This window comes from Ursus maritimus, unplaced genomic scaffold (assembly GCF_017311325.1).
Source record: "Ursus maritimus isolate PB19 unplaced genomic scaffold, ASM1731132v1 scaffold_18, whole genome shotgun sequence".
In the NCBI taxonomy this organism is placed as follows: domain Eukaryota; kingdom Metazoa; phylum Chordata; class Mammalia; order Carnivora; family Ursidae; genus Ursus; species Ursus maritimus.
Window position 1 is genome coordinate 35,083,925 of NW_024424230.1, and position 13,533 is coordinate 35,097,457.

Below are 13,533 nucleotides of genomic sequence, written 5' to 3' on the forward strand. Positions count from 1 at the left end.
CGCAATCTTCTTGGCTGAATCAGAAACAAAAACAAACAAAAGCCCTACATGGCATCCAAGGCTGAAGCATTTCCCCAGAGACACATTTCTGGAAAGGCAACGGTTGGCATGCTAGAGGATCCCTGATAGTTGGGGCTTCAAAGGCGGTGCTCTCTTAGATACTAAGCATTACTGCCTGGTTCCGCTCAAAAGTTTGGGTTAACCAGGCTTTCTGGAAGCAAATAGAGCCTGGTTTCTTCCCAGGGTACCCCGTACCCCTTAAGGAAGTTCCTCTTTTCCCCTGAACACTTCGGGACATATTTGGAAAAGTGGCATGTTCAGAGACATATGGTTTCCCCACCCTCCCTTGATATTATTCTTTGGTTGGGGCAACTATCTCACCCCAGAGTCCGCTGCTCCTGTTTTCACTTTCTGCCAAGTCCTAGCCTAGCATGCTGTGCCCAGAGCCCGGGCCCCCAGGAGCCTCCTTCCAACAATCCTTTCCTCCCTGAGAGTTCTTGAGACTCTCTGAGGTGGAGGATAGAGCTTTGGCTGATTGACTTTTTGTCAAAGAATACTAGAAACAAAATGGAATCCAAGGATCACATGGACAGACTTAGGAGCCCTGAAAGGTAACTTCAGCTGGGATCTGACCATTCATGGCTGTGTGACTTTGGCAAGTCACTGGACCTCTCTGTGCTTCAGTTTCCTCTCTGGCACATATCTCACAAGGTTTGCTGTGAGAATAATATGACAATGGATGTAAAGCAGCAAGAACAATGCCTGGTTCATGGTAGGAACTACAGAAGTATTTGCTAGAACTATCAGAATAGTATCACTGGTATTAATACATGCAAAGTACTTATGACAATGCCTGGAACATAGTACTTTCTAAAAATGAGCTCTTACCTGTTTCCCAACAGCGATTCCTTTTTATTGTTTTTACTCTATTGACATTTTAAAAATACGTGGTCTACCAATATATATTTTTCATGCCTAATGCATCTACCACATTTACTGATCAAAGGCACCTACATAAATACGAATGTCAGATCAGATCAGTGGCCCCACCCTGAAGATGATAGTTCCAGAGGAAAGCATAGAGACTCCATACTCAATGTAGCCCACAGAGCTGCTTGCCGGGGACACGGACAAATTGCATGGGGCTTTGTGAATGACTGAAAATAGCTCACGGGTGTTCATTAGAGTCTGCACAGACCTTCAGGCACATAGAATCCCAGAAAATGAGCGCATCTTCAGGGGTACTAAAGATCTTGCAAAAAAGAATGTAGAGAACATCTTGGTTTCTGTTTTTAACAAAGAATATCATGGTGATTTCCACATGCCGAATTCCCTTCTGAAGCTAATAGACTGGTCTCCAGGACTAATGCAAAGGGATATTCTAGAGAAAGAACAGGAGATTTTCCTTTTCCAGAAGACATGGCTGCCTCCATGACTGACGGCAGAAAGGGTAAACATTAAGTCACTACCACTAGCTGGGAAAAATTCAACATCATGTATCTGAGGAGGAAGCAGGACTGATCAATCTACTAACACTTTCTGAAGGGAAACCAGAAAAGCATTTTAGACCAGTGCTTTACAACTGTGGGTACACAAAGAATCTTCAGTGGTACTTCTAAACATCACTGACGTGTGGATTCTATCCTCTGAGATTCTGACCTCCTTGGTCTAGAACAGGGCCATGGGTCATAGATGTTAAATCATCTCTCATGCAATTAGAGTCACTGATTCAGACTTTTTGTAAGTCTAAAGGCTTTTGAGACAGGACTGTTGAGTAGAAAGGCATTCTTTCAAGAGGAATGCAATTTAAAAATAGGAAACAAAAGGCAGGGATAAGAGAACATTTCTTAAAATAGGAAAACAGTAACAGGGTCCTCCTGTCCATTCTAAGATGTAACAAGGACTGGTCCTACCATTTTTATGAATGATGTAGGATAAAGTCCCAACAGCTATAGACAATGTGGGGAGTTTTTATCAATGTTACAACGCGAATGACGTACCCAACAAATGCCAAGCTCACAGCCCAATGCAGGGAGCTGAACTGGCAGCTACAGAGAAAGTCTTTCCACACTCAGGGGTAAAGCAGCTTTGGATGCTGACTCCTGAAGACACGGCCACACATTCTGCCACAGCTAACACCACACAACCGCACTGTGGGTGTGGTTCTTGGAAATAAAACAGAAAACCTGGCTCCACCTCTCCACACAGTCCTCGGGCTTCTGCCTGCAGCAGACCATGGTAAGGAAGACCAAGGTCAGACTAGCGCTCCATGGAAGGCAGAAAATTCCTCATGAGGGCAAATATGAAATAAGCATGGGGGGAGAGGGGACCCACGTGGGGAGGCATGCCATCTGGGCAGGTAAACAGGGCTTGGTTTCCAGTCTCCTGATGCTGCCATGAAGAATCAGTCCTCTGAATCTCTAAAGACTGATTTTACTAGAAATAAAGGACGCAACCTTTAAAGAGTGGATATTCAGTGTATAGAACTTGTCACCCAGATGGTGCTGTGACTGAACGTAGAATCTGTGCTCAGGATGTGATTAGATGAACACCCCTAAGCCGAGAACACTCCCATGAAATGCACGACCTCTCAAAACGCTTCTTAGCATCGCTGTCACAGATGCTGGGTCTGGCTCAGCAAAGCACGGGCTTTACGATGATAAATCATTCCTCCTCACTCCCTGCTAACTGCCAAAAGAGTGACGCCAGAAGATATTTTCAAAACTGCCTGTTGAGAAAGTGACAATGACAATGAGGCCATGATACAGATGTCATAAAGATGTGACAGCTGTGGAATTTTCCTAAATCCTGTAACAAGGGAGACTGATACACATGGGCGAGCATTAAGGCAACAACATCACCCAACTATGTCTAAATAAAGGCTGAAAATCCCATAGTTAGGAAGAGAGTTTCTGAGGAACTTGCCAGAATAGGCTTGCCTTATCATGACGTTTAGGGGAAAAAAAGTATTAATTTCCCCGTTCTGCAGCAGTCTTCTACAGCTGAGGCTAGCTGCAAAACAGCTGTGTTTCCAATGGTCATCGTGTGTGTACAGTACCCTAACGAGGAGACCCCTGAGGGAGCAAGGAAGTGCTTTAATAATCATGCTGGGATGACAGGCATACACAGGGGCCAACCTGGAAACACTAGATGTATGGTCAGCCCACTGAAGTCCCAAAGTTGGGTTTTGAACTTCCAGACAGAATTCAGTTTTCTGAGGGTGATGTTAAATAAAATATCATTTCTGTATGTCCTGAACTTGAATACAAGGTAGAAAAACTTGACTCTCTTCTTGGAAGAATAAAACAGATTGGGGCGGGAGGGGGGAGTCAACATGGAGAGTGGTGGGGTGGGGGGATCAATACCTTCCTCATTGTTGCCTCAGTTTTCACTTTAAATCAGTGGTGTCAACTTTGATTCAGTCCCTGGGAAGCTTTTAAAAATAACCCAGGCTGGGGCTCACCCCAGACCAAATAAATCATCATTCTCTGAATTTTCTTAACAAGTCACTGCTAATCATTTCTGATACCCTTTGAAATGTCAGGGTAAATAAAGTTGAAAAAAATTTCTCCAAACCCATTTTGGAGCTCCCTTCCCATGATAAACTTAATGAGCCCAAGGGAGTATGACAGGATTGAGTCCCCAAAGGGGACACCAAGTCTCTTCCTTCTTTCTGTTTCCTCTTCCACGCTTCACCTGTCTGGGTCTATCTGTAACTTAGGACCTAAAAACTGCCTTTTGGGAGCAGGAGGGACTTTGCCTCTCTTGATTAGGCACACAGGGTGAAGACCACTTCCTGGGGGCTCCTCAGGATCATGGCAGGTCCGCAGAGGTACTTCCCCTTACGTCCAGGGGCTTTCTGCCCTGACACCTTTCTCTGGGGTCACTCCTACAATCTCCTATGTGATTCACCACATCTTAGACCAGCAGTAGAAACACAACGTGATGAAATTTAGCACCGGATTTCTGCCTTTCTCCACAAAACATAATTAAAGTCATCTTACTAAAAAGCTATATATATTTCCTGCTGAGAGAGAAAAACTATTCCTAAAACTATGTGGAAAGGAAATACAAAAGCATACTTTTCTGTTCTTATTTCCACTAAGTGGTCACCCAGCCTTGGATCTGGAATGTGAATCTTCATTTTGGGGGTGACCTGGATGGTCATAAGCATGTTCCGGAACTCTGGTTTGGTGTAAGCTGTCTGACAAAACCCAAAACCGATTCCCTTTGCTCTGTGCTGGCTCGTGAAGTCTATTTTATTTTATTTGTGTTGCTCGTTATTGTGTTTAATGAAAAACCTCTCATGAGCCAGAATTCGGAAGTGGCTGTTTACAGCTGTGTTTTATGAAAATCACAATCGAGGATTAGAAACAGAAGTAAAATTGGTTATATCTGCACTGCGAATGTACACTTAAGGATTCAACTCTCCAATGTGATATATTTTTATCTTCATGTGCATTTTCATCTTTCGTAACATTTGTGAATTAGTTCCTGCTCACATTACTTATCCCCCCCCCCCCCCGCCAAAGAACAAAGGTACGGGTTTCTGGGTCCCACTGAAGAACATACTTGAATCCATGTGGTAAATTTTTCAATATACTATTACTTTTCTCTTATGCTCTCACCTTATAAAAACTAGGCAAACACGTGTCCTTTAGCCAGGCAATAAAGTATTTTATGAGATCATCACCTACTTCAAGCAAGAATGGAACTTCGGGCTACTGAGAGGGCGCTGACCAGACTCTTGTCACCAACCAGAACAGGGCCAAAAGAAGGAAGGAGGCAGGTGGACCGCCCTTTTGGGTTTTCTCAGTGAAGCTCTAAATCTTGCTATTTCCTTTGTAAAAATGAAGTCAGAAGTAATTTCATTGCCAAACCATTACTCCCTTTTCTTCCTCCCACCCGAGTCAAGGGCCAGCAATGTAAGGGTGCTGAGCAACCAGGGGAAGCCCAGAGGGCGTACCCCCAGATGAGCCCACATGGGAGGTGGGGGCTGAGGGAGACCAGCCAACTAGATCAGTGGGTTGGAGGGTGGTGTGAGCGAGGGCAGGCCCCGGGTAACTCCGGGCCATCAGACACTGCTGTTTAAACCAGCCGGGCCTGTCTTCTCCCAAATGCCGGGCTGCACTGGAAGAACCGAAGGGGGTGTGTGGGCGGCTCAGCACCACGTCACCATTCCTGGGAAAGTCAGGACACAGACGCACAGAGCGGGTGCCCAACCTCACCTTCCTCAATGTCATTTCCTAGAGAGGACCAAAGGGCGTCTCCTTTCAGCTGAAGGAGTGCACCAACAGGACCTGATTTGCTGTGTTGGATTCTAGCCGTTTGGATTTATAAGCAGGAGGAAGCTTTAATTCTGACGTGGGGGGATTCCTGAGGCTGGAATTGTTTAGACTCACATCACTGCTGAGACTGGGCAGAAATTAACATCAGTGTAAAGGCCAACTTAGGAAGAGCTGCCCTACCCTCCACGCCCCACCCCTCCTCAACCAGTCACTGATCCTGTCACTTGGCTCCTCGTCTGAAGAGCACTCTTGTCTGGACAACGCTGCACGTGTTTTTGATTCAGAATTCATACTGGACTGGCAGGTTGGGGAGCCCGACTCAGCTGGCTTTATACTCACCCAAAACGCTGATAAACGGAACACATGTGGAGCTAAAACTAATTTATGGTAAGTTCCGGCCGGTAAGTCTTGCAGACTCTAAATCTAAGGACTCAGATTTAAACTAAATTAAGTCTTAGATTAAATCTAAGACTTAGACTCAGCTGTGTGGTTACAGCTGAGGTTCCAATAGACTACCACTACCATCGACTAGAATCAACCAAGGTAAGAGTAAGTGGACCCATCCCCTGGATAAAATCCATCTGTCTGATAAATCTGCACGACTGCTTTCCTCCAATTAATGCCAGCATCTATGATTGGGCTATGCTCATGTTCCCTGGTGGATCGTTCTGTCTTTTCCTCTGGGTTATTCGGTTCTTTGAAAGCTACTTTGCCTGACCGTGTTAAGAGGCTGCCGTCCATGTTAGCCAATCAAGGGTCCTGTACTGGTGCAGTTTACGTCTAGCACAGGACACAGACTAATCTCGGAAAGGGCAGACTTTTATACGGACCGCCTCTTTTTACCACATAGCCAAAGCAGCATGAAAGGATTTTGAAATACAATAGAGCTCTCAGTCCTACTCAAGAGCTCAAGAGCGGAAAGGAACTCTGCAAATCAAGGAGCATTTGGGATGCTAGCGGTACCTTCGAGACGGACAGTTCCTTAGATTTAGACTCAAACAGGTGCTCCAGCCTGGACGTGTCCACCTTAATAGGTTCCAGTTTCGACCACAGGAATTCTCTGCAGCGCCGGTTGTTCTTACATGGCCACTCGAACGGCCGCACTTCATTCCAGAAGAGACGGATGGTCTTCTTTTTCTTGGTGAATGCCGGCTGACCCCGGGGGACCTGGGGCCACCCTAAGCCCTGAGGAGCGTTGAATACTGGAGGAGGAGCCAATAAATTACCGGGGACTGGAGGGGGAGGCACGCTGTCCAGCAGGGGCGGTGGGGGCGGGGGCGGCAAACCCAGAAACGTGGGCGGGGGCGGGGGCGGCGGCCCCGGGGCCTCCCTGGGACCCAGGTCCACGTCCAGGACGTCCACGTCGTCCTCCTCCCCCAGGTCGGTGAAATCCATGTCTTGGATTCTGAGCTCCCTCGGATTGGCCATGAGCTGGTCCCAGATGTAGTCGGATTCTGTCTTCGGCTGTGCGGATGCTTTCTCTGGGACCTTGTCATCAGGCTCGGCGTCAGGGGAGACGGACCCTCTCCCTAGGTCCCCACTGTTGAATTTCTCAGCGAAGGCTTTCACGCTGCCCCGATTGTCCAGACAGCCAACGTCCATCCTCCTGACGCTCTCATCCTGGGCCAGAGAGTTGGCCTGCAGCGTGGATATCCTGCTAGCCAGGCTGGCTACCGCCTCCGCGCCCGGCTCAGTCCTCCCGCTCTCGCCCTCCGCCTTCTCCTCGTCATCCGTGGGCTTTCTGTTATGGGCATACAGCATGTCCAGCATGAACCTTTTGTTGGTGAGGATGTCGCCACACTGTTCATTTACACCAGCATCCTGAACACCCGTGGACCACAAACCTGAAAGCATACAGGCGGGGGAAAAAGTGAGCAAGTGGCAGGTGCCTAGTCTCATAAGAAAGCCGTTAGGTGATAGAGAGGCCTTACACACAGAGTGACAGAGAAGACACTGAAATAAAGCGATTGAAAAGGAAGGGGTCATAGCGGACAGGATGCTCTTGACCAGGAAGAGATGCTGGTCAAAGTCACAATGACCTGCTCCAGGACCCAAGACACTTGTAGGTAGGACGCTGCTCTCAGCTCCCACTGTGGCTCATGGGAGTCTTTTCCTCACTTTTACTGCCCACCCATGACAGCGGGTCGGGACCCACCCAGCCACAGGTAACTAAGGGGCTTCTGTCCTAACTAGACACAGGGAGGCAAGGAAGACGCTCCCTCGCCCACCATAGGACAGTGTTGGAAAGGCTGCAGATATGTTTGTTTCCCCCTCCACTCATCTGTATCAGCGCACCCCAAATGCCTGGGGACACACATAAACCATGTCTCCAGTCGTATTTTAAGTCTGTGGTCACCAGTCTCCAGGAAACCCTTAACGCTGCCTGCAGCCTCATTCACCACCTTTCCTGGGGGACCTTTCCCACCTCCCCTCTCTCCTCTACCCTCCCCACCATCTCATCTGCACACCAGCATAGCCTTGCTTCCCAGTTCAACAGATTAACAGAAGTCAGAGGAGATCTTCCAGGGTCTCATCTGGCCTTCCGCCCACCTGCACCTGAACCCCAGCCATGGCCTCCCTCCAGTGACTGCCAATAAACCACCCCCTTTAGCAGGGTCAGTCACTTCCCATGTGCATCTGGAAGCCATTCCAGCAGTTCTCTGTCTGGCATTTCCCATGCTCCTCCCACTAGACCTTCCTGCTGGCATGTTAACATGGCGTAATTTCACCCATCTTAAAAAAACAAAAAACAAAAACAAAAAAACAACTCCACTCCACTTAGCCCTCCAGCTATAATCCAACTTTTCTCCTTTCCTTTAAAGTAAAGCTGCATATCAGAGTTGTTTTGCTCACTGCTCCGATTTTTCTCCTTATTCTCTCTCTTGAACCCAGTCTCATCAAGTTTTTGCTCTCACCGCTTTTCAAAGCTGCTCCTTCCCAGGTGGTCAAAGACTTTGGTGCTGCACTAGACCCAGCAGCTCACTCCCTCCTTTACTCACAGCCTTCCCTTGGCTTCTAGGATGTTGTACTCACCTGGGCTGCTTCCATTTCTCTGGCTGCTCCTTCTCAGTCTCCTATGCCAGTTCCTCCTTATCTTTACCCTTTAAATGTCCTTGCACCTCGTGTCCTTGTACACTTAGTTCCCATCTCATCCAGTCTTCGGGCCTTAGGTACCATCGCTGCCCTCATCCCCACCCCCTCTCCAAACCTGCTTCTCCTGCAGCCCTTTCCTATCTCAGACATGGCAACTTTCATCCATCTTGCTGCCAATTCCAAAAATCTCAGTCGTTGGACTCCTATTCTTTCACACGGGCACCTAATACAGCAGGGCATCCTGTTAGCAAAATCTTCAAGTCACATGCAGAATCCTCCCACTTTTCTCATCACTTGCCCTGCCATGGTCCTAGTCTGAGCCAGCATGGTTTCTGGCCTGCAACACTGCAGGGGTGTCCCCTAGCTGGTCCCAACTTCCATGCATGTCTCTCTAGAGTCAGTTCTTAACAGCAATGCGATGTGTTAAAAGGTCTGATCAGATATTTCTGCTCAAAGACTTCTAATGCTGCCACATTCCACCAAGAAAAAAGCCAGTGACCTTTCAATGTTCCCAAGCCTCGTGTGAACCCACATTAATTTTCTTGACAAACATACCTGGGCCTCTTTAGCTACAGTAGCTGCTTGACACTTCCTAGACCTCACCGGGCAAGATCTGGCCTCAGGGCCTTTGCCTATCCCAACACAAAGTGCACCCATCTAACCACACAATTTGCTTCTCAACCTCCTTTTAGGTCTTCCCTCAAACGCTATCTTCTCAGTGAAGTCTTCCCCAATCACCTTATTTAAAATTGTGCAACGCTCGCTCCCTCTCCCCAACGCCATTTATCACCCTTGCTGGCATTCGTCACCAGAGCACTTAGTACTGCCTCATCTTCCACACACTTTCCTTATTTATTTTATTGCTGCCTTTGTCCTACCACTGGAATGATTATAATTACTTGTTCAACTGTCCTCTTCATTGGAATGTAAACTCTACAAGAGCAGGGATTAGAGTTATTTGGTTGCTGTTGTTCACTGTTGTACTCCCAGCATCTAGGATGAATCAATGAACGGTCAGGAATATTATTCCTCTGAGTTTGCTTCCTAAGGGCCAGCAGGGCTGTTTGGCGGGCATTCAGGATGTGAGTTCCATCATGTACCCAGGGCCTCTGTGGATACTTGTGTTGGGGAGTAGCAGGGACCTAGGCCACGGACACATGCATCAGGAGCTTGTGTTCCACCAAAGGAGAATGGCCCAATCAAACCTGCTGGGAGGGAGGGACACTGGTCTCTCCCACATGGCCCTGCCCTGATCTTAGAGGAGGCATTACTGGAGAAGCACAAAGGTCCCCTGGTGCTCTGTTTCCTTTGAAGCTTCGTCCTCTGCTCAGCAGTGACCTAACCTCACCAAAGGACCAATAACCAGAACAAGGAGCTCTTGAACCCTCTCAAACAATACACTTAGGAGACAACCACCATCAAAGAGGGAAGAGATGGCATTTGAGGACATAATGGGAAAATCTGGGTACCCAGAGTCCCTACACCTGGCCAGACAGCCCCATAAGTGGGAAGACTGCTTTGAGGTCAGGGAGCTGTAGCACATAAAGTGGCTGAGTCTCTCTCCTTCTCCATTTACTGGGAAATGTTGCAATTTCTTATTTTGTCAACAAGGAAAAGGACAAAATCAGGTGGTATTTTAAATGCTGGTGTTCTCCCTTACTCTCTTTATTCACTTAGGTCTTCTTGGATCATTACGTAGTGTTGCTTCTTTGTCTCTAGTAATTTCCTTTGCTCTGAAGTCTACTTTATCCGATATTAATATAGCCTCTCCTGCTTGTCTTTGATTAATGGTAGCATGGTATATCTTTTCCCAACTTTTAACTTTCCATCTGCCTATGCCCTTATGTTTAAAAGGAGTTTTGTATACATGGCATATAGTTGGGTTATATTTGTATCCACTCTGCACATCTCCATCTTTTAATTTAAAGTAATTATTGGCTGGCTCAGTCGGTAGAGCGTGTCACTCTTGACCTTGAGGTTGTGGGTCTGAGCCCCTCGTTAGGTGTAGAGACTACTTACAAAACATAAAGTAATTATTACGTTAGGGCTTCAGTCTGCCTCTTTATTTTTTGTTCGTTCTCTTTGTTTTAGTTCCTGTTTCTCCTTTTTTTGGTCTCAGGTGGGTTACCTGAATATTTTTTAGAATTTCAATTCGATTTTTACTGGTTTGGGTTATGCTGCTTCATACCATTGTCTTAAAAGTTGCTCTGGGAATTACGATGTGCACGCTAACTTCTCTGTGTGCTGGGATTGATATTCTGCTACTTGAAGCCCGGAACCCTTACTTCCATCTAGACCCTTTTACCGTCCCTTCCACTTCAAAAACAGAACTGTCCCAACTATTTCCTCTACATACTTGAGCACGACACATCACATTTTAACTTTTGCTTCCACCATCACATAGATTTAAGAAACTTATAAGGCAAAGATAGTCTTTTTTATTTACTATTTTTACCTATTCCATTGTTCTATTTCTTTCTGAAATTCCGAGCCTTCTTCTGTCATCAGTCCCTTTCTGTTCTGAGAACATCCTTTAGCCATTCTTTAAGAGTAGCCTGCGAGTGGCAAATTCTCTAAGTTTTTCTTTAACTGAGAATGTCCTCATTTTTCTCTTCATTCTTAAAGGCTACCTCCACTGGATCCCGAATTCAAGGTTAATAATTCTAGTCTTTTAGCACTTGACAAATGCTGTGCCCCTTCCTGCTCGCCTCCATGTTTCAGATGAAACAGTTGGAATTGGCATTCTTCTATAGATAACGCATTGTTTCTTCCTACTCCCATTCAAGACTTTTTATTTTCAATCTTTAGTTTTCAGAAGTTTGATTATCATTTGTTTTGGTATGAATTTCTTTGGATTTATCCCCGTTAGTATTTGCTTAGCTTCTTAAATCTGGAGGTTTACACCTTTTGCTAAATTTGGGAAATTTTCAGTCCTTATTTCTCCAAATATTTTTCCAGCTTTCCATTGGTCCCTACTGATTCTGGGTTGGGAAGAATAGATTGCAGACTAGTTCTACCTCCAACCACATCATTCTGCCTTTTTTTTGTGCTGGGTGGGGATGGAGGTTGAGCTCCCTGCTGGGCCCAGCTGGTGTCAGAGAAGGAGGGCAGGGGCAATAGAATGCTGGTTAGTCCTCTTCCACTGCCTCCTTAAGTCTCTCTCCTACTGGGTGAAAGTGAAATCTCAGATCTCTATAGGACCCCATTGACACTACCTCAATAGGGGTACTGGGATGCCCCTTGCTTCTGCCCTGTAGGGGATAGAATATCAGTTCCCTATTAGCCCAGAACTACCCCAGCGAGGAAATGAGAAAGCATTACTGGCTTCTGTTGGGCAGGGGACAGAGGACTAGCTCCCTCCTGAGTCCCACTGACACCACAGAATTGGAGGGAGGGGAGAATGGGAACTGTGTCACCCCTGTTTCCATGGAGTGGAAGTTATAGAAGATCACTTCCTCTTTAGTCCCACTGAAATTACTAGGTGGGAGAGGAATAGGACAGCAGCAGATTTTCCATTACTGCTTGTCTAGGGTAGGGCATGTATTAATAGCCAAGAAGGTTTTCTGTTCTGTTAGGCAATCCTTTTCCCAATTCTTTGGCTATGGGAATAGGATTTACTTAGAGCTTCACTGCCATGTCACTGAAGTCCAAAGGTCCTTAGACAGTCTGCCTTCTTTCCACTTTTCAGAGTCATCCTATGATTGATTGTTCTGTTATGCCCAGGGTGTTCCTATTTTAGTTGTAAGAGGAAGGGACTGGGAACTACAGAGCTGCTCCATCTTAGCCAGATGCCTCTTGATTCAATTATTCATCAGCGGTTTTTTTGAGCCTCTACTATGTTCTAGTCCTACGGCTAGGAAGTGAGGACTCACAATGAATAAGACAGACATCCCCATCCTCACAAAGCTTACACTCAAGTGGAGGTAAAGGACAGTTATACAAGGCATTACAGCGAAGTGTAACAAATGCTACGATAAAGCCTCTCACACTAACACCGTGGAGTGGAACACATGAACCAAAAAGAAAGCCACACAACCAGAATAAGTTGAGACTCTTTCAAGCCCCACAGATTCATTTCTGAGTAATGGATACAATCACTAGGATCATTCTGATTGCTTTTGTGAATTGAGAACACTCTGAAAGGCAAGAGCTATGATGACAGAGCTGCCTGACTTCACAGCTGCTGATGGTGTCTAGGAGCAGGATTTTCTAGGAACTAAGAAGCTACAACAAATAAACACAATCACATCTCTTAATAGCCCCAGACTGAAGCAGAAAAAACCACTGCAAAGCCCTAATTCCTGAGTCAATAGTCTTGGACACCACCAGCTTTTGGTAGAAAGTCAGTGGTTCTTCACTGGGAGTAGAGTCTCCATTTTTGGAAAGTTGCCCTTATTTGGAAAAATATTGGACAATCTGATCCAAGAAAGTTCTGTTCCTTGGCTTCTTCTCACCAACCCAACTTGTTGATATGTTTTAGGCTTGCTAAACCTAGTGGTGATGAATAATGCCTACAGCTATTTATAATAAAACATGATTTAAGACCAAACTGATCAAGAAGACTTACCCGACCCAACTCCCTGCACCGTGACCATAATCACATTAAATGTGAATACTAACAAGTAGAATTTGGGACACTAACTGCCATCCGATTTTGAAAGAAAATTAAATATCAGTATATGTAATTCCTTCTAGCACATACATCTTCAACTAGACACGAGATTTTCAATACAATAATTACTAAGATGTGAACTCACAGACTTCCAGTTCTTGTTCAGTGCATCATAATGGCCAGCAATATAAAGAATAAAACTTATTAATGTAGCTGGTGAAAACTCAAATATCAAGTAGGACTAAGCCACTGGTTGATAGGTCTCATGGTAGGCATGATGGCTCCATCCATTCATTCATTCAATTTTCATTCACACACCCATGCCTCAGGGACCATGTATCCTTAATCTATGAGCTAACGAGCCATGCACAGGTCATGTCACTGGCTGGCAGGCCCCAGCAGAGCTTCCATGATGCACTTTGGGCCCAAGACATAGGGTCCTTGAGTGTGTATCAGCCTGTAGGTTAATGAAGGCTGGCTAGTAAGACTTGGGTCCACTGGTGGAGGGTGTTAGTCGAGAGAGGTGGCTGTCATCTCAAC

The 13,533-nt window shown here is 46.1% G+C and overlaps 1 protein-coding gene across 3 annotated transcripts in view; it reads right to left on the reverse strand.

The window, feature by feature from the left end:
- The window catches only part of FHOD3 (formin homology 2 domain containing 3), a 451,796-nt gene that overhangs the window by 49,742 nt on the left and 388,521 nt on the right, over window positions 1–13,533 (reverse strand). For all 3 annotated transcript variants that reach the window (XM_040632587.1, XM_040632586.1, XM_040632585.1), the window contains one exon: window positions 6,252–7,132. In XM_040632587.1, coding sequence (XP_040488521.1) covers window positions 6,252–7,132 — 881 coding nt within the window. The remainder of the gene's footprint in view (window positions 1–6,251; window positions 7,133–13,533) is intronic.